The sequence below is a fragment of the Dipodomys ordii genome, unplaced genomic scaffold, assembly GCF_000151885.1.
Source record: "Dipodomys ordii isolate 6190 unplaced genomic scaffold, Dord_2.0 Scaffold102, whole genome shotgun sequence".
Taxonomy (NCBI): domain Eukaryota; kingdom Metazoa; phylum Chordata; class Mammalia; order Rodentia; family Heteromyidae; genus Dipodomys; species Dipodomys ordii.
In genome coordinates this window covers 1,748,103-1,771,858 of record NW_012267318.1, presented here as the reverse complement: position 1 = coordinate 1,771,858, position 23,756 = coordinate 1,748,103, and the positions used below count along the sequence as shown (strand labels likewise).

Sequence of the window (23,756 nt, the reverse complement as noted above, 5' to 3'; positions counted from 1 at the left end):
TTGTGGCTAATTGGAGATACTTGTTATCCATTGAGCCAGTCACCTGTACCATTTGCAGCTGGCTTTAGGCCTGGCTTTTCTTTCTCTGTGGATTTTTCCTTTAATTTTCATCTAAAACCAACTTGTGTGAGGGATGTAACTCAAGCCCTTGTTCTGTGAAATTTGCTCAACTTTTCTCACCTACTTTCTCCTGGGCTTTCGTCCATCATCTACATATTCTCAGTATTTTAACTGTTCTTCTCCTGTAGGTTTTTTTCTCTGTAAATATATATTTTTTTCTAGTCATGAGGCTTGAACTCAGGGTCTGGACACTGTCCCTGAGCTTCTTTTGCTCAAGGTCACACTCTACCACTTGAGTCACAGCACCACTTCCAGCCTTTTCTACTTATGTGGTACTGAGGAATTGAACCCAGAGCTTCATGCATGCTAAGCAAGCACTCTACCACTAAGCCATATTCCTAGCCCTCTGTAAATATTTTTAAATTATTGTTATGAAGATAATGTACAGAAGGGTTGTAGTTACATAAGGCAGGTAGCACGTACATTTCATTTGGGACAATGTTACTCCTTCCCTTACTTCTCCCAGTTTTATCCTCCACCCAGAAGTTATATAGTTTGTTTTCAACATAGTGTCTAGTGAGCACCATTGCTGCATTTGTTCATCCTTTGTCCCTCCATTTCTGTGCCCTCTTTTAACCTCCCAAAGACAGATAAACCAACAAGAAAAAAAAGTTAAGGACACAAAAACAGCAACAAAGCAAAAAAAAACAAAAACAAAAAAAACAAACCCTCTTGTTTCCATTTGCTGGAGTTCACTTCAGTAAATATTATTTCATATGATCAGAGGCACATAGGCATTGTGCCATTGTGTTCCTCCCCTAAGAACTTCTGTAGGAGTTTTTTGCACACTTGAACTGTGATGTTTCTGAGGATAGGAGCTGGAGTAGTTGGGATCAATTTTAAATTTCCCCCAAATATCCAGTTGTTTAAAGTTTCTTACTCAGAGTGGTGCTGGGAAGAAGCAGAACTCTAAGAGGTAGGGCCATGTATAGGTGTGTATGTCTTGGGGGGGGGAACTGGGTCTTGAATTTAGGGCCTGGGCAATGTCCTTTAGCTTTTTTACTCAACTGGCATTCTATCACTTGAGCCACATCTCCAATTCCAGGCTTTTGCTGGTTAATTGGAGCTTAGAGTGGCAAAGACTTTTCTTCCCTGGCTGGTTTCAAACCATGATCCTCAGATCTCAGCCCTCTAAGTAGCTAGGATTACAGGTGTGAGCCACCAGTCCCAGAAGAGATGGTCTGAAAAGGTAGACTCCAAATTTGCATTGCTACCAAGTTCTCAGAGGATATGGATGCTGATGCTAAGACCGCCTGCCCATGGACCACATTTGAGCAGCAAGGGTGTCAAATACTGATGCCTCCTTGTTCCATGAAGGCTGGCAAGTGGGGCTAGCCTCATGGAAAACCCTTCTCATGAGCATTCTTTGTAAGAATAGGTAGCACATTTGTAAGAATCAAGCTAAGTCCATCTTTAATTCTTTTTCAAACAGCGTATCTAAGTTTTGCAATCACAAGCATCAGCCAGGAGAATATATATTCCATGCAGAAAATGATGATGCACAGTTTACCAAGATGTTCACATTGAATATAAGAAGTAAGTTAAATTGTCAATAATTTGTCTCTCCCCCCTCTCTTTTTCTCTCTCTTCCCCCACCTCCATCTCTTGGTGCCAGTCCTGGGGCTGGAACTTAGGGTCTGGGAGCTGTCCTTGAGCTTTTTTTGATCCGGTCATGGGGACTGAACTCTGGGCCTGGGTGCTGTCCCTCAGCTCTTCAGCTCAAGGCGAGTGCTACCACTTGAGCCACAGTGCCATTTCCAGCTTTTTTTTTCTGTTTATGTGGTGCTGAGGAATCGAACCCAGGGCCTCATGCATGCAAGGCAAGTGCTCTACCACTGAGCCACCTTCCCAGCCCGATGTCCCTGAGCTTTTTAGTTCAAGGTTAGAACTCTACCACTTGAGCCATAGCTCCACTTCCAGCTTTTTGGTGGTTTATTGGAGATGAGACACACAGATTTTCCTGCTCAGACCAAAAAAAAAAAAAAAAGTTATGTGGCAGATGGGAGGGTGAGAGGATCTCTCAGGAACACACAGCTTTTCCTGAAGCAATGTAAGAAAGACCAACATTACCTGAACTTATTTGGCATTTTGTTTCTGTTGTTTGTTTTTAGGGAAGCCTCAAGTGCTAGCAGAAGCATCAGCGAGTCAGGCGTCTTGCTCCTCAGATGGATACCCCTTACCCTCATGGACTTGGAAAAAGTGTTCAGACAAGTCTCCCAAGTAATCAGACTCTGACATTTCTTGTAATGGAAGGGCATAAGGCACTTTGACCTATTGCTTCTTTCTCATAAATACAGATTGAGAAAAAAAATGAATGCTTACCATGCTTACTTCCTGAATCAGATGTAATTAATTACCTAGGGCCACTGGTTGTTCCCTAGAACTTACCCCCAGATGAATGTTGTTTGGATCCTCACTAAAGCTTAGAAACCTAATTTTCCATCTAACCACAGTCCTGCCTATCTGATTTTGCCATTTCTTTTTAGTTGCACAGAAGAAATTACTGAAGGAGTTTGGAATAAAAAGGCTCACAGAAAAGTGTTTGGACAGTGGATAACAAGTAGTACACTAAATATGAGTGAGGCTGTAAAGGGGTTTTTGGTCAAGTGCTGTGCATATAACTCAGTGGGCACGTCTTGTGAAACAATTCATTTAAACTCACCAGGTATGCTGCAAATTCTTCCTTCTCTTCTCTCCCTTCTTCCTTCCTTCCTTCTCTCCTTCCCTCCCTGTTTCCCTCCCTTCCTTTCTTCCTTTCCTCCTTGCTTTTCCTTCCTTCCTTCTTTCTTTCTTTTTTCTTCCTTCCTTCCTTTCCCTCTCTCTATTCCTTCCTTCCTTCCTTCTCTTTCTCTTTCTTTCTTTTCTTGTGCTGGTACTGGGGCTTGAACTCAGTACCCAAGTACTGTCCCTCACCTTTTTTCACTCAAGTCTAGTGTTCCATCACTTGAGCCATGCTTCTACTTCCAGCTTTTTGCTGCCCAGGCTGGCTTCAAACCTTGATCCTTAGATCTCAGTCTCTTGAGTAGCTAAAATTACAGGTGTGAGCCATCATGGCCTTGGTAACAATTTCTATTGTACTACTTTCCACTAGTAGTTCCTCACTCAGATTTAGTCCCTGCCCTTGCATTATGCTGGGGGAATTTTTACAAGGAAGTATAGGATCAGAGTATGAGAATAGAGGGCTTTTTTGAGTCAGGTGAGAATTCCCCTGATGTATCCTGTACAATTTTGCATTTAGGGATGAGTTCTATTTACTGTTATTCTCAAGTTACACTTCTGGTATGATAAAAGTCCACTGTAAGAACCAACTCAGATGAGGCAGATTTAGTCATTTGGCCTTTCTATTATTTCCCCATTTCTTAATCTCCTTGTTTACCTTTAACTTCCTGTTTTATAGTTTGACTTTGCTTTGTAGAGCCCTCCTAAATTATATTGCATTGAAACAAAGCCATCTACATTAATAGTTCAAATTAACTAGAACCAAAAATCTAAGCTCTTGCTAGATATTGGTGGTCCACACCTGGAATCCTAGCAATTCAGGAGGCTGAAATCTGAGGATCACAGTTTGAAGCCAACCTGGGCAAAAAATTCCTTGAGATTCTTTTCTCCAATTAATGAGCAAAAGGCTGGAAGAGAGGGGTATGACTCAAGTGGTAGCCTTGAGTGCAAAAGCCAAGCCACAGTATGAGGTCCTGAGTTCAAATGCTAGTACGAGCACAAAAACAAACAAAACAACAAAAAACAAAAGAAAAGAAAAAAAATTAAGTATTCCATGTTCATAGAAGGAACATTATGATTTCTGAACATCAGGTATTTTAAGGGGTCTGATTTGGGCTTCAAGGACAGGTTTGAATGGGTATCATTCTAATAACTCAGGTAAATAATTTTTTTCTTTTAAATGCATTCAGAATTGTTTCAGATTTTCTGGAAGAGAACTTGTCCCTTTGAAAAAGGTTGTCTGATTTCCTGTGGGGAGCTGATTAACATAGGGCTGGCAAAGACTGAACATGGTGGTCACTCAAACAGGAAGTGAGAGATTCTCATGAATAGTGTGCTATGTCTAATTTTGCGCAAGAATTCTGTCTCATTACCTCATTACCTAGTGATGCTCTCTTCTTACAGGACCTTTCATCCAAGACAATATCTCCTTCTATGCAACAATTGGCCTTTGTCTTCCTTTCATTATTGTTTTAATCATGCTGATTTGCCACAAGTACAAAAAGGTAAAAATAAGAGCCAACGTGCATGACTGTTTGGGTGATCTGCAGAACTGCCTGGCCACACACTGATGCATTATTTCTTCTCTGAAGCAATTTAGGTATGAAAGCCAGCTGCAAATGGTACAGGTGACCGGCTCATTGGATAACGAGTACTTCTACATTGATTTCCGAGAATATGAATATGATCTCAAATGGGAGTTCCCAAGAGAAAATTTAGAGTTTGGTAAGTGCTGAATGTTCCTACGGCATTGCTTCTTCATTGGAAAACCATTCTGACGCATCTCCTTCTCGTTTATCTTTGCAGGAAAGGTTTTGGGCTCGGGGGCTTTTGGAAAAGTGATGAATGCCACAGCCTATGGAATTAGTAAAACAGGAGTCTCAATCCAGGTGGCCGTGAAAATGCTGAAAGGTACAGTACATACTGCAGAATAGCATCAACAACAATGCACGAGAATGAAAAGTAGCTTCCTGCTTGTCTCTTTTCCAGACTTCTCTCCTTCCTGTTTTTATTTTTTGTTTGTTTGTTTGCTTGCTTTTCCTGCTGGTACTAGAGCTTGAACCTGGATGTTGTCGCTGAGCTTTGGTGCTCAAGGCTAGCACCCAACCACTTAAGCCACTCTTTGATGGTTAATTGGAGATGAGAGTTTCACTTTCCTGCCTGGACTGGCATCTAACTGTGATCTTCAGATCTCAGTTTCCTGAGTAGCTAGGATTAAAAGTGTGAGCCATAGGCACTTGGCTGTGCCAGTCTCTTTTCCATCACTTCTTTCCTTCCTGGTGTGTGTGTGTGTGTGTGTGTGTGTGTGTGTGTGTGTGTGTGTGTGTGTGTGTGTGCTGGAAACTCAGAACCTAGACTTTACCTGTTAGCTTTATCCAACCAAAGCTGGTGCTCTACCACTTGAGCCACACCTCTACTTCTATCTTTTTTGCTGGCTAATTGGAGATACGAATCTTATGGACTTCCCTACCAAGGTTGCCTTCGAACTGCAGTCCTCAAATCTCAGCCTCCCGAGTAGCTAAGATTACAGGTGTGAGCCACGAGTGCCTGGATACAAAAGTCTCTCTCATGCAGCTCATCCAAACTGGGCTTTCCCACTCCCAGCTTCCATCACAGCTCCTTCTGCATGGCGATCGGGGAGGGATGGTGAGAGGCCACAGGCCACGGATCTAGGTAAACCTTTGACACTACAATCATTCCAACTCCTCAAAAGCTCTTCCAATCAGGTGTCCTGCCTGTTGTTTTCTGGATCCATCCTCCTCTCTCTGTTTCCATCTCCTGTTCCATTGCAGTAGCCTTCAAAACATCTGATCTGTATCCCCAACCTCTTGTGGGGGCATTCTATGCTGCAGTCCAAGTGACAGTCATGAAATGCAAAGAATCTTCATTTGCCTCCTGAACATTTCCAGTGGCTTTCAATTGCTCTCACAATGGTTCACACAACCTGGAGTAATTTGGGCACTGTGAAACCTTTCTTCCTCTTGTTCTCGCACACCAGCATGCTGACCTTATTTCAGTTCCTCAGAACACCATGGTCCTCCCACTCCAGCGTCTTTGCACTGGTGGATCCTTCCACCTGCTCTTCCCCTTTCACTTAGGTACCTCCCACTCTTTTATTAGACCTCAGCTTAAGGGAAACTTCCTCAGGAAAGCCTTCTCACACCACCGACAAGCGCACTCTCTCAGCAGCAGAGCACGTGCAGTAGAGCATGAAGCCCTGGGTTCCATCCCCAGCACCAAACATAAATGGAAAAAACCTCCGGCAGTATGTGACCTAAAATCTCTGTAGGCTTTTCCCACAGAATTGATCATAATTATAACATACTTGTTCATCTTCCTTTCATTCTGTTTTCTCTGTGTGTGTGTGTGTGTGTGTGTTTCTGATACTGGGGCTTGAATTCAGAGTCTGAGTGATGTTTCTTAGCATTTTCACTGAAGGCTGGTATTCTACCCTTTGAGCCACACATTCACTCCCTTGTTTGTGGTGGTGAATTGGAGATAAGAGTCTCATGGACTTTCCTTCCTGGGCTGGCTTTGAACCACAATCCCCAGATTTCAGCCTCGGTGTTCAGACTCACTTAGGATTATAGGCATGAGCCATGAGTACTCAATTAAAATTTAATGTTTTTGTTTTTCTTTGTGCCCATCCTGGGGCTTGACCTGAGGGCCTGGGATCTGTCCCTGAACTTTTATGACTGAGACTGGCACTCTACCACTTGAACCACAGCTCCATTTCCCACTTTTTGTTGTTTAATTGGAGATTAGAATCTCACAGGGAAGGTGGGGGAGCTGGGAAGGTGGCTCAGTGCAGAGTGCTTGTCTCGCATGCATGAGGCCCTGGGTTCGATTCCTCAGCATCACATAAACAGAAAAAGCTGGAAGTGGCACTGTGACTCAAATGGTAGAGTGCTAGCCTTGAGCTGGAGAGCTGAGGGACAGCACCCAGGCCCAGAGTTCAAACCCCACAACTAACAAAAGAAAAAATCCTACCTGTGCTGGATTTGAACCATAATTCTCAGATTTTAGCCTCCTGAGTAGTTAGGATTACTGGCACCGGGATGAGTTTGACAATTTTTTTAATTTTTTATTTTTTTGTCGGTCATGGGGCTTGAACTCTGGGCTTGGGCACTATCCCTGCGCTCTTCAGCTCAAGGTGAGTACTCTACTGCTTAAGCCACGGCGCCACTTCTGGTTTTCTAATGGTTTATTGGAGATAAGAGTCTCATGGCCTTTCTTGCCCAGGCTGGCTTTGAACTGTGATCCTCAGATCTCAGCCTCCTGAGTAGCTAGGATTATAGGCATGAGCCACCGGTGCCTGGCTAATTTGGCAATTTTTTTTTTTTTGGTCTGGTCATGGGGTCTGAACTTTAGGCCTGGGTGCTGTCCCTCAGCTCAAGGCTAGCACTCTACCACTTGAGCCATAGCACCACTTCCGGCTTTTTTTCTTTTTGCTTATATGGTGCTGAGGAATCGAACCCAGGGCCTCATGCATGCAAGCGCTCCACCACTGATCCACCTTCCCAGCCCTTGACAATTTTTTAATCCTACTCCATTGACAGAAAAAGCAGACAGCTCTGAAAGAGAAGCACTCATGTCAGAGCTCAAGATGATGACACACCTGGGCCACCATGAGAATATCGTGAACCTGCTGGGAGCCTGCACACTTTCAGGTAAGCAGCTTCTCCCAGAAACATCCAGTCCAAACGATTACAGCCTGAAGACATAGAGAACATTTATTCTCATTTTGAAGTCCTGGTGTGGGCTCACGGTTCAAGAAGCATTAGCTACGGGGCACTGCATACACCAGATGTGGCAGTATAGAGTATATCTGTCTTACTTGCTCTCTTGGGATGCATAACATCATTAAAAACAATTCTGTAGTGTGGGAGCTCCTCCTTCCTCTGTGAAGCCGCCATAAAGGCAGTAATGAAAACAATTGCACAGCTTGGTCGCCGCCCCCATTGGACTGCCTCCAAACAGCCAAGATGGAATTTCACACTTAATTTTCCCACAATTCCCTGGGACATGCGCTTTGGTTCTCTGCTCTTGCCTAGAAATACCCAAGTCGGGTGCCCAAGGGTCATTATTTCTGAGACAGCAGGCCTGAAGCTGAAGCTAAAAGAAGAGGGAAAAGAGAAAAATAGATGTAAGAGAGAACAGGGAATGGATGGCTCTCTCCTGAGACAAACAGCATATACCTGCCAACTATGTTAGCCAGCTTTTTGCCAGTGTAACAAAAAATACTCAAAGAAAGGTGCAAAGCTCCAGAAGCTGTAATCTTAGGTACTCAGGAGGCTGAGATCTGAGGACTGAAGTTTAAAGCCAGCCCTGGCAGGAAATTTTATGACACTCCTAACTCCAATCAGCCACCCCAACGCTGGAAGGTGGTTGATAGAGCACTGGTCTTGAGTGAAACAGCTGTGGCAGCTGGGAATCAGAAGGACTGAGATACAAGGCGTTCCTTTATTCTTTTAAAGCACACACTCTTACTGGTGGCTCATACCTGTCCTCTTAGCTACCCAGGAGGCTGAGGTCCTCAGACCTGAGGATCATGGTTCAAAGCCAGCCCTGGGAAGGAAAGTCTGTGAGACGCTTATCTCCAATAAATTACTCAGAAAAAGCCAGAAGTGGCTCAAGTGGTAGAGCACTAGCCTTGGGCCAAAGAAGCTCTGGGACAGTGCCCAGACCCTGAATTCAAGCCTCAGACAGACATTTTTTTTAAAGGCATACTCCCTAAGTGACCTAACTTCCTTCCTTTAGGCCCTACCTCTTAAAGGTTTCACTACCTTCCAACAGCAATATAGGCTTGGGACCAAGCCTTCAACCCAGGTATCTTCACTGAGTCGAGATCCCAACTATGTACCCGGTGTCCACAATGCAGCTGTTGTGTAACTCTCAGTGACAGACAAGCATCCAAGAGGTTGGTGGTATTGGCAAGGCCATGTGCACAAGACCCAAAGAGAAAGGCAATTTCCAAACGAAGTTTGAGCAAAAAAGCCAAACTTGAATTTAAAGTATAAAAAGACTCAGAAAAAGTACTTTCCCAAAGGCAGGGGAGAATTGAGACTCCCAAAGAGTATGGCATGTGCTATGCAGACTTAGAAAACAAAAAGAACAAGAAGAGAAAACAATTTAATTATGTCTACTTAAAACTGTATTTCAGGACCAGTCTACTTGATTTTTGAATACTGTTGCTATGGTGATCTTCTCAATTATCTAAGAAGTAAAAGAGAAAAGTTTCACAGGACATGGACAGAGATTTTCAAGGACAACAATTTTAGTTTTTACCCCACTTTTCAGTCACATCCAAGTTCCAGGTAAGAAGCTGGGTCAGGGTGTATTCTGTAACTAAACATCACTGGACACTGATCACCTAACAGCTCCATGGACCAATACCTAAACGTGTTGTTTGATCTGTAGGCCGAAGATCTAGAAAAGTCTCTTGTCTGCTGCTATTCAGTTCTGTTCCAGTATCAGTTGTTTCTAAGTGACTCTCTGCCAGTCATGGCCAAAAGTGATTAAATGGGAAAGACCAGACATAAAGCTGGGAACTGGTGGCTCATGCCTGTAATCCGAGCTTCTCAGGAGGATCACTCTTTGAAGCCAGCCCAGTCAGAAAAGTCCATGAGGCTTTTATTTCCAATTGATTAGCAAAAAGCCAGAATGACATGAAAAAAAAAACCACATTTTTTTCTGCCTGGACTGGCTTTGAACATCAGCTTGAAACATTACAGACATGAGCCCAGTGCCTGTCTTAGCATGAACTTTTAAAGGGAATATAGGCTGGGTTTAGAAACAAGAGAATGAAGTGTATTTCCAAGTTCCACTCTTTCTAAACTTTGTAATGGAGCAAATTGTATTTGATTTCCTCCTTTATAAAGTGTAACTTCAATATTCACAGTATGACAGAGACTGAATATCTTGTCAAGCCAGTGAAACCCACAAGCCCAACCACACAGATGTTTTTAATGTGTACAAAAATGTCGAAAAAGAAAATTGATGTTGATAATGTGCTTTTGATCTAAAAGCTCATTTATAACTGGAATCCATTTCACTGCTGAACCACATTTTATTCTATAAACTGCTGCTCAGAAGGAAAATGTTAATAATGAACAAATTTCATTTTAATAGTATGCCTGGTTCAAGAGAAGTTCAAATACACCAGGACTTGGATCAGATCTCTGGATTCAATGGAAATTCAATTAATTCTGAAGGTAATATGTTATTCTAATTAGTAATACTTTAAAAATGGATATGGATACCAGTTGTATGTTAGCTATTTTTTAAGAGTATACAATGATAAACACTTTTTCTCTGATGAAAAGCCAAGAGTTTATATACTATAAATTTTATGTCAATGGTCAACTAATAAACACTAAAATCCCTCTTATTTTTCCAGGTTCTTTTTGTTGTTGTTGTTGGTCGTGGGCTTGAACTCAGGAAGTGGGCTCTATCCTTGAGGTTTTTTTGCTCAAGGCAAGAGCTCTAACACTTTGAGCCACAGCACCACTTTTGGTTTTTGAGTGGTTAATTGGAGATAAAAGTCTCACAGGGACTTTTCTGCTTGGGCTGGCTTTGAACCATGATCCTCAAATCTCAGCCTCCTGAGCAGTAGGATTATAGGTGTGAGCCACCAGCACCCAACTCCAGGTTATTCTTTTGAAATTATCAGCTTTTGGGTGCCTGTGGCTCATGCCTATAATTCTAGCTACTTAGGAGGCTAAGATCTGAGGATCATGGTTTGAAGCCAGACCAGGCAAGAAAGTCTGTAAGACTCATCTCCAATTAACCAGCAAAAAGCTGAAAGTGGAGTTGTAGCTCAGGTGGTAGAATGCTAGCCTTGAGCATAAAAGCTCAGGGACGATGCCCAGGCCTTGAGTTCAAGCCCCAGGACTGGCACAAATAAACGAATAGATATTTCTATGTCCTGAGCACAGGCTCAGCATAAACAGGACTTCCCTTGGACTGTTAGGTGTGTCTTTTAGTACCTTTCAAAAGACAAAAATTATGACAGATTCTGTTTAAAGATCTTTACTGGATCCATTTGGGATTCTAGACCTAGGAGACAGGTCACTCCTGAAAACAAGAGTGAAGTGTATCAATGGACTGAGCAAAGGAAGTTACTTTTATAGCAGAGAAGGTCTGAAGAAAGCAGAAACGAAGAGGAAAGAACAGGATTGTTTCAAAGTTACTTTCCTAGGAACAGGGAGACAGGAAAATAGAAAAATGACTGGTTGATATTGTTACTTCACATTAACCTTTTGTTCTTTTCTTTCTTTTTTGGTTATGGCTGACAACAGAGGCAATTTCATTACAGTGCTGACAGAAACTGGCCTGTGGGAAATCTGGGGTTGTTCCTGAGCTCTTTTTGCTCAAGGCTAGTGCTCTGTCACTTGAGACACAGCTCTACTTTTGGGTTTTGGTTAACTGGAGATTAGAGTTTCATAGACTTTCCTGAATGGACTGGCTTCCAAAGGAGATCCTCAAATCTCAGCCTCCTGAGTAACTAGGATTATAAGCATGAGCCACCAGCGCCCGGCTTCCTATAAATTTTATTTAGTGCCTCTTTACCCAATTATGGTTTTAATAACCTTCTCGTGGAGATTTAATAAGGCAATTGCTTAGTGTTTGGGAAAAGGTAAAGAAGGGTGCTCTTTTACAGATGAAGTTGAATATGAAAACCAGAAAAGGCTGGAAGAAGAAGAGGACCTGAATGTACTTACATTTGAAGATCTTCTTTGCTTTGCATATCAAGTTGCCAAAGGAATGGAATTTCTGGAATTTAAGTCGGTAAGCTCCCTTGAAAAAGAAACATAACAAAAAAAATAGGAAAAGATTATTATCAGCCAGGTGCTAGTGGCTTATACCTGTAATCCTAGCTATTCAGGAGGCTGAGATCTGATGGGTTCAAAGCCAGACTGAGCAGGAGAGTCCATGAAACTCTTATTTCCAATTAAGTAGCAAAAAGCCAGAATGGAAGTGTGATCCAAATGGTAGAGCACCAACTAGGAATGAAAAAGTCAAACAAGAGTGTGAGGCTTTATGTTCAAACCCTACCCAACACAACATAATAATTATTATGAAAAAGAGGTACTAACATACAATACAGTTATGAGAGAGTGTTTTTTTTTAAATTTTTTTGGGGTCTGGTCGTGGGGCCTGAACTCTGGGCCTGGGCGCTGTCCCTCAGCTCTTCAGCTCAAGGCTAGCGCTCTACCACTTGAGCCACAGCGCCACTTCTGGCTTTTTCTTTTTGCTTATGTGATGCTGAGGAATCGAACCCAGGGCCTCATGCATGCAAGGCAAGCGCTCTACCACTGAGCAACCTTCCCATCCCGAATGTGTGTTTTTTTGTTGTTGTCTGGTTAATATGTTTCCCTTAAACCTTGTCCTTTCCCCCAGTTTGCTGCTGAAGTAGCCTAGCTTGTTATCTCTTGCACTTTGCTATTATAGCATAAAGGCCCAGGGTTCCCTATAAGACAATGCCAGCATAGCCCTCCCCATCTGGTCAAAGTCTCCTATAGTGTCCCAGGCAGATCCTTTTATAGGAAGTCGTCAGAAATCCCCACTCAAAATGGAGGGTAGCTTTGTTAGGTCTTCTTGGAAAGCCTTCAAGTTATGCCCTGTAGGTTGTATTCAGGGGCTAGTTAGGCCCAAACAGCGTGCTCTGCCAAGACGGTTTGGGTTGGCTAGCCTACTCCTCTGGGCTGAGGGTGAGTGACAGCCCTGAAGACCTTTTGTCTCTTTGGTTGTTAACCCCAGATCCTTTACAGCTGGGCTGCAAGTTCTTGGGCCCTACCTCAGACTATGATTCCCCCCCCCCCCCCGCAATGTTATATTCTTGCTTCTAGCGCTGCCCTTCTCTGCCATTCCATGTATCATGTGTGTAAGCACATTAAAGCCATTCCTCTGGCTGGGCACTGGTGGCTCACACCTGTAATCCTAGCTACTAAGGAGGCTGAGATCTGAGGATCACAGTTCAATGCCAGCCCGGGCAGGAAAGTCTGTGAGATTTTATCCCCAGTTAACCACTAGAGAACTGGAAGTGGTGCTGTAGCTCAAGTGGTAGAGCGCTTGCCTTGAGCTGAAGAGCTGAGGGACAGTGCCCAGGCCCAATTGAAGCCCATGACTGAAAAAAAAAAAAAAACAACAAAAAAAGCCATTCCTCTGACTACTTTCTTTCATCCTTTTCTCTCCACTATAGTGACAAAAGGAATCCCCAAGGCCCAAGTCTTTCAATCTGGTGAAATAACTTGGCAACTAATAGGAGAAAAAGCATAGAATTTATTTACAGGCACGGGTGTGGGGGCATTGCCTAAGATACGAAACTCAAAGAAAGACCAGGTGGTTGGAGCTTAAATACTCTTTGAAGGGAGAAGTAGGGGCTATAGACAGGTGTGTGTGTGTGTGTGTGTGTGTGTGTGTGTGTGTGTGCAAGAATTCATGCTACCTGGGGCTTGAACTCAGGGCTTGGGCACTGTCCCTTAGCTTTTTCTCTCAAGGCTGGAGTTCTACCATTTGAACTACAGCTCCACTTCTAGCTTTTTGGTGATTAATTTCCCAGGCTGGTTTCACACTTCCATCCTTAGATCTCAGTTTCCTAAGTAGCTAGGATTACATCAGTAATTGCCAGATAGGCATTTTTTAAAAACCAGACCTGGGGCTTGAACTCAGGGCCTGGGCGCTGTCACTGAGCCCATCTGTGCTCAAGGCTAGTGTTCTACCACTTGAGCCACAGTGCCACTGACAGCTTTTTGTGAACCCAGGGCTTCATGCATGCTAGGCAAGCACTCTACCACTAAGCTACATTTGCAGCTCCGATATACGCCATTTTTGAGGGTCAGTAAATGACTCCCCCTACCTATATCCTTCCCTTCCCCCCCCCCCCGTGCTGGAGCTTGAACTCAGGGTTCCTGAGCTAGCTCAAGGCTAGCATTGTTTTACCACTGGAGCCACAGCTCAAATTCTACCTTTAGGCTGGTTAATTGGAGAGAAGAGTCTTACAGATTTTTTTGCCTGGACTAACTTTGAACTGTGATCCTCAGATTTCAGCTTCCTGAGTAGTTAGGATTATAGGCATGAGCCACCGGTGCCCAGCTAGTAAATGACGTAGGGAGAATGAATGACCCTGAAAAACAGGCAATGGGGTTGGCAGTGTAGCTCAGTGGCAGAGCACTGGTGTAGCATGGGTGAAGCCTGTCTTGGGCCTTCAGGTCTGCAAACCTAATAATAATAGGAATAATCATTATCTGGGACAGCATCTCTGGACTCTGGATATATTTCACTCTCTTCCTTTGCAAGTTTTATTTTGCTTTAGTGGTATTAAAGTTTGAAGTTGGGCTCCTCTACTTGCTGGGCAAGCCCTCCATTATTTGAGACAAGTTCCTGTCCCTCTTTTGCTTTGAGTTTTTTTTAATTTTTAATTTTTATTTTTTTGGGGGGGGTTCCAGTCGTGGGCCTGAACTCTGGGCCTGGGTGCTGTCCCTCAGCTGTTCAGCTCAAGGCTAGCGCTCTACCACTTGAGCCACAGCACCACTTTCGGCTTTTTCTTTTTGCTTATGTGGTGCTGAGGAATCGAACCCAAGGCCTCAAGCATGCAAGGCAAGTGCTCTACCACTGAGCCACCTTCCCAGCCCTGAGTTATTATTTTTTTAAATAAGGTCCAGGCAGGCCTAACCAAAGATCCTCAGATTTACACTTCCCTTATAGCCTGAATGACAGTTGTGAGTCATCATGCCCAGTAAGATAAGTCTAATCTTCCTTGGCTAATGACATTCAGCAAGAAGACTGAAGGTCGTTGTGTTCCTCATTGGTGGATCTGGACTCCAAATGGATAAGAGAACTGTAGAGAAAAGCCTTAGAGAAAAGCTGATCCCTAAGTAGCTAGTTTAAAAGAATCAGCAGAGCAGGATGCTCTATCTCCATGACACTCCCTGGATTCCTTCACTCTGTTTCCACATGCTTTTCTTCTCTTTATCTCATTCTTTTCCTCTTCTTCTCTGCTACTTCCCTCCCTTGGCTTCCTTTCTCTTTGTTTCTCCCTGAATTTGGAAAGATGGATTTCAATTGTATTGTTCATTCAAAAAAAAATACCTTCCCAGCCAGGTATTGGTGGCTCATGCTTATAAAACTAGATACTCAAGAGGCTAAAATCTGAAGATCACCACTGCAAGCCAATCTGGGCAGACAAATCCAGGAGATTCTTATCTCTAATTGACCAGCAGAAAGGCAAAAATGAAGATATGGCTCAAGTGGTAGAGTGCCAGTTCTGAGCAAAAAAGCTAAGCAAGAGAATGAGGCTCTGAGTTCAAGCCCTAGTACTGCCATGACAAAAAAAATTACTGTCTCAATAATATTTCCCACACATAATATTTAATAACAATATTTAATAATATTAACATAGTATTTATATATCTCATACATCTGAGTCCTTCTCTCTTCGTCCCTAAGTGTGGTCGGATTTCCCTTTTCGCAAGCTCAAAGAACACTTAATTCATGATCTACAGATCAATAGTTTGCCCACGGGGAGGGGGGGGGAGATGCTTCCCACTCTTTGTGTTAATTTTAGTAAGAATCTGATAGACTTCTCTATTGGGTTGTCTTCAAACCATGATCTCAGCCTCCTGAGTAGCTAAGATTATTGGGATGAGGTACTGGCCCAGTTTACCACCCAGAGCTAAGTAAATGCAGACAGTTGTTGCCTTGGATGGTCTCACGTATGATTTTTTCATCTTTAGGATGGAGTGAGGGTCATAAACACACAGTAGAAAATATATTTGGAATTTGGAACTTAAGTTTTCCCTTGGCTTTGTCATCTGTGGTTCCATCCTCTCTGGAGATGGCAGGCAGTGGTGACCATGAGGGAAACAATGTACCTTGTTGTTCAATGGGTTAGTTGTATCCAGTGCATTTTCAGCATGGTGTCTTCTACTTACGATGGGCGTGTTGGAGGTAACTCCATCATAAGTTGACGCACATTCATATTCAAACAGCTCAAAATTGGGGTTCAAGGGTGCTACTTCCGTCTCTCTCACAAGATATACATAATACGAACATTTGAAGAATATCCACTTTCTCCTCTGTGTGTGTGTGTGTGTGTGTATGTGTGGTGTGTGTGTGTGTGTGTGTGTGCACACTGGGGCTTAAACTCAGGGCAGAAACACTGTCCCTTAGCTTTAGCTTTTTCACTCAAGATTGGCATCTATCACTTGAGCCACACACTTCTGGCTTTTGGTGGTTAATTGGAGATAAAGAGTCTCATGGACTTTTTTACTGACCCTGGCTTCAAACTGTTATCTTCAGCTCTCAACCTCTTGAGTAACTAGGATTGCAGGAATAAGCCATCAGAGACTTGCAAGACCATCTAATTTCTTAGGCATTTTTGTCTTCACTGCAGACCTTCCCTTCTGAGTGCTATATGTCACCGTTCTTCCCTTGCTGTTTCTCAAGTGGTCCCTCTACCTAGCCTACAGACTTTGACTTCATTACACATTTGCTGAGCCTGCTGGGGTGGGAGATTCACAGCCAGCAATGTTATGACTCCTGGGCCCAAAGATCCTATGTTTGCCTGGCAATATGGCTTACTGGTAGAGTGCTTGCCTAGTATGCATGAAGTCCTGAGTTCAATTCCTCAGAAGTGGCACTGTGGCTCAAGTGATAGAGTGCTAACTTTGAGCAAAAGAAGCTCAGGGACATTGCCCAGGCCTTGAGTTCAAGCCCCAGGACTAGCAACAACAACAACAAAAAACACCAAAGATCCTATGTTCAATTGGAGAGAAAGAAGCAAGGGACATGCAAATTACATGATGGTATCATGAGGTAAATTCTGTGATCAAAGATAGTCCAGTGGCTAAGCCCTGGTGGCTCATGGCTGTAATGCTACCTATTCAATGAGGCTGAGATCTGAGGATGGAAATTCAAAGGCAGCCCAGACAGACAAGTCTGTGAAATTCTTTTCTTTTCTTTACTTAAAAAAATTTTTTTTTGATCAGTCATAGGGCTTGAACTCAGATTCTGGGTGCTGTCACTGAGCTCTTTTTGCTCAAGGCTAGTGCTATACAACTTTGAGCCACAGGGCCACTTCTGGTTTTTGAGTTGTTATTGGAGAGTTTCACAAGGACTTTTCTGCCTGGGCTGGCTTTGAACTGCATTTCTTAAATCTCAGCCTCCTAAGCAGTTAGCATTGCAGGCATGAGCCACCAGTGCCCAGCAAGTCTGTGAAATTCTTATCTTCAATTAACCACCAAAATACCAGAAGTGGATCTGGGCACTGGTGGCTCATGCCTGTAATTCTAGCTATTCAGGAGGCTGAGATCTGAGGACCTCGGTTCAAAGCCAGCCTAGGCAGGAAAGTTTATGAGACTCTTATTTCTGATTAACAACTGAAAAACCAGAAATGGGGCTGTGGCTCAAGTGGTAGAGCACTTTTTCTCTCCCAGGAACTAGTAAGAGAAACAATAAAAAAAAGCTTTCTGCAAGACTTTGTGCTTGGGCTAAAGGAGATTGTGTGTGTGTGTGTGTGTGTGTGTGTGTGTGTATACCAGTCCTGGGCTTGAACTCAGGGCTTGGGCACAGTTCCTGAGTTTGTTTTGCTCAAGGTTAGTGCTCTACCACTTGAGCCACAGCTTCTCTTTTGGCTAGAATTACAGGTGTAAGCCACAATCATCTACCTTAAAGGAGATTTTGGCAAGGGCAAAGCAAACCAGCAGGGAATGTGAGGTAAGCAGGGAACACAGCATCAGGAGCATTAAAGGCAGTTCTTCAGCTCTATTGCGTGTGGGTGATGGAATCGAGCTTAATGTAGTAGATACTTGGATGTCCAATCTGAAGTGCAGAGAAGTGGTGTTTGGGTTGGAAGTGAAGATTTGAGGTGGTACTTGCATCCTGACCTTTGGGAGAAATGGCTTGATGGAGGATGTGGAGGGAGAGAATGCAACTTTGGGGAATGAAAAACCAAAACAGGAAAGTTGAGTACAGTATGCAAAGAGGGAAGAGTCCAGAGGAGGCCTGGCCACAATCCCAGAAACTGAGATGTCATGATGGGTGCCATGCTTCTTAGCAGGAGCATGACGACAAGGGGTGGCCTGGAGGCAGCTGCAGGAAACTAGAAAGCAAAGCAAGCTACTAGATGGCTCTCACGAGCTACAATGGCTCCTGCCTGTGATTCTAGCTACTCAAGAGGCTAAGATCTGACATTCTCAGTTTGAAGCCAGCCTGGACAGATAAAATCATTGGATTCCTATCTCCAGCTGACTAGCAAAAAGCCAGAAGTGGAGGTGTGGCTCACGTAATAGAGTGAGCCAAAGAAGTTAAGCAAGACTACAGGTCCTGAGTCCAAGCCTGGAGTGTGCACAAGTGCACGCATGCACACACACACACACTCTCTCTCTCACACACACACACATACACACATATGAGTGCTTGAAGCCAGTCCAGCAGACAAATCCAAGAGGCTATTATCTCCAATTAATGGGCAAGAACATGGAAGTGGAGGTATGGCTCAAGTGTAATAGCCAAGCAAAAGTCCAAAGCCTTGAGTTCAAAACCTAGTGCCAGTATTAAAAAAAAAAAAAAAGAGGGATTGGGAATGTGGCTTAGTGGTAGAGTGCTTGCCTAGCATGTATAAAACCCTGGATTTGATTCCCCAGTACCACATAAGCAGAAAAAGCCAGAAGTGGTGGTGTGGCTTAAGTGGTAGAGTGAACAAAAGAAGCTCAGGACAGTGCCCAGGCCCTTAGTTCAAACCCCAGGACTGGCAAAGAGGTGGGAGGGAGAGAGAGAGAAAGAGATTTCATACCTAATAGCACTGGAAAACAGCTTCTTAAAAATCTCCTTGGAGCCAGGCACCGCTGGCTCACGCCTGTAATCCTAGCTACTCAGGAAGCTGAGATCTTAGGGTCACTGTTCAAAGCCAGCCTGGGCAGGAAAGTCTGTGAGACTCTTTCTTATCTCCAATTAACCACCAGAAAACAGGAAGTGGCACTGTGGCTCAAGTGGTAGAGTGCTATCCTTGAGCAAAAAGGAGTCCAAGAACATTGCCCAGGCCCAGAATTCAAGCAAGACTGGAAAAAATAAGGAAATTAAGTAGTTGTACAAAGGAGGTACCATATAATAAGCCAATTAATATATGTATGTATGCATGCATGGATGGATGCATTTGTCAGTCAGCTTGAACTTGGTGCCTGGGTATTGTCCCTGAGCTCTTTTGTTCAAGGCTAGTGCTCTGACACTTTGAGTAAGCAATATTTTGGGGGGGGTCTGGTCGTGGAGCCTGAACTCTGGACCTGGGTGCTCTCCCTCAGCTCTTCAGCTCAAGGCTAGCGCTCTACCACTTGAGCCACAGCATCACTTCTGGATTTTTTCTTTCTGCTTATGTGGTGCTGAGGAATCGAACCCAGGACCTCATGCATGCAAGGCAAGCACTCTACCACTGAGCCACCTTCCCAGCCCTACAATGAGTTCTGGACTGCATTCTCTCCCACCCATATTCCCTCGTCATTCCTCTTCTGCTCTCCCTTTGGCCCTACCCCAGCCCTAACCCTCTTTTGGAATGAACCATTCCCTCTCACCTCTGAGACCCTTCCACAGCCACAGAGGTAGAAGCATTTGGCTATGGAGTTTCCTGGGTTGGTGTTGCACGGCAGGGTGGCTGTTCAAGATTGTAGACGGGACTTTCCGCCTCTGTGATTCCTACTGAACCTGAAACTAGAATGATTGCACTCGATGCTAGTATCTGTCACAGCAAATAACACTGGTTTCATTCTTTCTAGTGTGTTCACCGGGACTTGGCAGCCAGGAATGTGCTGGTCACCCATGGGAAGGTGGTGAAGATCTGTGATTTCGGGTTGGCTCGAGATATCCTGAGTGATTCCAACTACGTTGTCAGGGGCAATGTGAGCCTGCTAGTTTTACTTTTACTTTATTTTTATTTTTACTTTTCATGTGTGTCCTGGGCTTGAACTCAGGGCCTGGGCACTATTCCCAAGCTTTTGTGCTTAAGAATAGCATGGTACCACTTGAGCCAAAGCTCCACTTCTGGCGTTTCTGGTGGTTCACTAGAGATATGAGTCTCACAGACGTTCTTGCCTGGACTGGCTCTGAACGATGATCCTCAGATCTGGCTAGCTATGATTATAGGCATGAGCCACTGGTGCCCAGCTAGTGTTATTTTTATACTTCTAGTTTGTGTTTTGTCATGACTATGGGAAATATTTTCACTTGCTCTAATATACTTTCGATTTATGGTAACATTTTTAAAAAGCCTTCACAGTAGCTTGCTTTCTTATGCTTAAAATATTTTCCTGCAGCTTCAGGGATAACTCCATCTGTGATAACAGTTGAGCAAAAAGAGCCACACATCCAGCTTGCCCCAGGTAGTTGAAGATGTCCATTAGCAGCCTTTGGGTGCATCTGACTTCACTAAAAAAAAAAAAAAGCAAACAAGCCTATTTTCTTGCATCAATTTCAGTTCCCTTAGCTGTTAAGAGGCTATTAAGTTAGGTTTCCAATAACAAGAAATGATAGTAATTACAATAGAACATTTTTCAAAATATACAACATATAAATATTCAGTACAAAATGTAACAGCCACAGTACTTAAGTATTACTTAATGAATATGTGTCATCTGTTACAATTAATGCTGAAAGACCTAAACTGAATTTGTTTTGTGGATGTGTGTGTCTGACTGTCTGTGTGTCTGTAATGGGGCTTGAACTATCCATTGGCAGTTCAATGTCCAGGGCATTGGCACTGTCCATAAGCTTTATTTTATTTATTTATTTGTTTTTGCTCAAGGCTAGTGCTCTGCCACTTGAGCCACAGCTCTACTTTCTAATTTTCGCCGGTTAATTGGAGACAAGAGTCTTACAGATATCCTGCTTGGACTGGCTTTGAACCTTGATCTTCAGATCTCAGGCTCTTGAGTAGCTAAGATTACAGGTGTGAGCCACCAACATCCTGTTTGAATTTGTTTTTTAAAAAACAACAGCTGGAGCCAGGTGCTAGTGACTCATGCCTATAACCCAGCTACTCAGGAGGCTGAGATCTGAGGATCAAGTTCAAAGCCAGCCAGGGCAGGAAAGTCCATGAGACTCTTATCTCCAATTAACCATAAGAAAACCAGAAGTGGCGCTGTGGCTCACTGTGGTGTGGTAGAGCGCTCACCTTTAGTTGAAGAGCTCAGGGACAGATTCAAGCCCTGTGACCGACAATAAAAACAAAAACAAAAATACAACATCTGGGCACTGGTGGCTCAGATCTGTAATCCTAGTTACTCAGAAGGCTGAGATCTGAGGATCATAATTCAAAACCAGTCGGGCGTGGGAGGGTGGGGGTGGGGGGCTGGGAATGTGGCTATGTGGTAGAATGTTTGCCTTGCACGCATGAAGCCCTGGGTTCTATTCCTCAGTACCACATACATAGAAAAAGCCAGAAGTAGCGCTGTGGCTCAAGTAGTATAGTCCTAGCTTTGAGCAAAAGAAGCTCAGAAACAATGCACAAGCCCACAGTTCAAGCCCCAGGACTGCCCCTTGCTCCCCCCCTCTCCCCCCCTCCCCCGCAAAAGAAAAAACTGTCTGTGCAGACAAATCCATGAGAGTCTTACCTCCAATTAATCAGTTGGTAGAGTGCCAATCTTGAGTGGAAAAAAACAAGTGACACAATGATGCCCTGAGTCCAAGCCCCAGTACTAGCACGCGTGCACGCACACACGCACACACACACACACACACACACACACACACACACACGCAAAGGAGTATGACTCAATGGCAGGGTGTTGGCCTAGCCTATGAAAGCTTTGGATTCCACCTCCAGCACTCCTCTCCCCCTAAAAGAATTATAGCACTTGGGCTTAAGCTCCTTTTCTGCTTTGACTTGGTTATTCATTTCTCTGCATCACATCTCTCTGTGTGAAATCCTATCAGCAACAGATGCAGTCTTTACTAAGTGCTAAATGCTTTGCATATATTCATTCATTCATTCATTTCTCAGGGTGTTCACCTTGTGGAGGAGGACACTGAGGCGCACGCAGACATATTTGTGGGTATGAACAGTCTCAGCCATGAGTCTATACTTCACCTTGTGGTTCTGTGTTACCTGAGCGCAGGCTTAGTACTTAGGATTGTGGGAGTAAACCAATAAAAGCCACATGAAAGCGCCTTGTTCAGGGTAAACAGCTAATGAATGTGGAAAATCAAGTCAATCTGTATTCCCACTGGAGTCAAATAATTGTTTTCGTTGATTTCAAACCTGCTTCCCAGTAATTATAGTTGGAGTCCTGTGTGCTGAGCGCTTCTGGATGGCTGCAGGCTTTGCCCTGCTGTGGATTCCATTTGGAACCACAATTAATTCTATTAATGAGTCAAATGAACCAGACAAGCCTGAGTTTGTGTGGAATTTAAAAATGGGTTTCTTTCTGGAGCTTTGATTTCACTAAGCAGATTAAACATATACTGTGAAGGCTGGGTCAACCAAAATCAGTACCAAATGCTCAGCCCAGGGGTCTAACCACCTGTGTTCCAACTCCGATCTGGCGCTGTGCCTACTCAGTCCAAACTCCCCTGTCATGCCACGGAAACTAAAAAATCCTGGCGTCATTTCTGGAAGTGATGACATTAAGTTCCCCTCACACCTTCTGAATGAGGATGGCATTTCTGCTTGGGTCTGGTAAGAAATGTTGTCATCAAGATTCAGGTCATACTGGGCACTGGTGGCTCACACCAGTAGTCCTAGCTATTCAGAAGGCTGAGGTCTGAGGATCCTGGCTCAAAGCCAGCCCAGGCAGGAAAGTCCATGAGGATTGTAGTTTGAAACCAGCCTGGGCAGGAAAGTCTGTGAGACTCTTATCTCCAACTTGGCACCAAAAAGCCAGAAGTAGAGCTGTGGGCTCAAATGGTGGAACACCTGTCTTGCACAAAAAAAAGCTAAGGGACATTGCTCAGGTCCTGAGTTCAAACCTCAGTACAAAAGACTAGTCACTGGCTTGAGCTGTGGACCAAAGCTCTTCCTTTATGGGTTAGGAGGAACAACTCTTACATTTGTCTACTGTAAACACAAGCTTGTGGTCAAGATGAGTGTTAAAGAAGTGCATTTTCATTGGCTACCATGATTTAGAATAGGAACTTGACAGTGAAACACTGCTTACTTGAGGAATGGGATTTTCTCCAAGAAGTATCATGTGTGACCTTAGGAAGTCAAAAATAGATTTAATTCTGTAACAACAGGTGAGAAGCTGAGTGTCTGTAGGTAGAAAATTCACCCCGGCTTTCCTTTTGGCTTTGCGCAGGCTCGTCTGCCTGTGAAATGGATGGCTCCTGAGAGCTTATTTGAAGGGATCTACACAATTAAGAGTGATGTCTGGTCATACGGAATATTGCTCTGGGAGATATTCTCACTTGGTATGTTTGGCCCCCTTGCTGGCCTCCTGGGCTCTGGGCTGTATGTCTCCTGCTCCCTCTGCACCCCACCCCCACCCTGCTGGCTCTCAATAGTTTCTTCCAGTAGCTTCCGCTCTTGCTTCTGCAATGGCGCATGCATGGCCTTCCTGCCATCTCTCTAGCACTTTTTTCTTTCTTGTTCTGTTCTTTTATTGGTATTGAGGTTTGAACTTAGAACGTTGCCCCTTCCTTCCTTCCTGCCTTCCTGCCTTCCTTCCTTCCTTCCTTCCTTCCTTCCTTCCTTCCTTCCTTCCTTCCTTCCTTCCTTCCTTCTTCCCTCCCTTCCTCCCTCCCTCCTTCTTTCCCTCCCTATCTCCCCCCCTCTTTTTCTCTTTCTTTCTCTCTCCCCTCTCTCTTCCTTCCTTCTTTCTTTCTTTTTTTCTTTCTTCCTTTCTTTCTTCAGTTGTCTGGGCCTGGGTGCTGTCCCTTAGCTCTTCAGCTCAAGGCAAACGCTCTACCACTTGAACCTCTGTGCTACTTCT

General features: G+C 43.9%; 1 protein-coding gene across 1 annotated transcript in view; it reads left to right on the top strand.

The window, feature by feature from the left end:
• Positions 1 to 23,756, top strand: part of Flt3 (fms-related tyrosine kinase 3) — an 81,934-nt gene that overhangs the window by 50,910 nt on the left and 7,268 nt on the right. The window contains exons 10-21 of the mRNA XM_013027277.1: positions 1,553 to 1,656; positions 2,232 to 2,340; positions 2,607 to 2,785; positions 4,243 to 4,343; positions 4,431 to 4,563; positions 4,645 to 4,749; positions 7,398 to 7,508; positions 9,002 to 9,155; positions 9,970 to 10,052; positions 11,501 to 11,628; positions 19,608 to 19,730; positions 23,124 to 23,235. Coding sequence (XP_012882731.1) covers positions 1,553 to 1,656; positions 2,232 to 2,340; positions 2,607 to 2,785; positions 4,243 to 4,343; positions 4,431 to 4,563; positions 4,645 to 4,749; positions 7,398 to 7,508; positions 9,002 to 9,155; positions 9,970 to 10,052; positions 11,501 to 11,628; positions 19,608 to 19,730; positions 23,124 to 23,235 — 1,442 coding nt within the window. The remainder of the gene's footprint in view (positions 1 to 1,552; positions 1,657 to 2,231; positions 2,341 to 2,606; positions 2,786 to 4,242; positions 4,344 to 4,430; positions 4,564 to 4,644; positions 4,750 to 7,397; positions 7,509 to 9,001; positions 9,156 to 9,969; positions 10,053 to 11,500; positions 11,629 to 19,607; positions 19,731 to 23,123; positions 23,236 to 23,756) is intronic.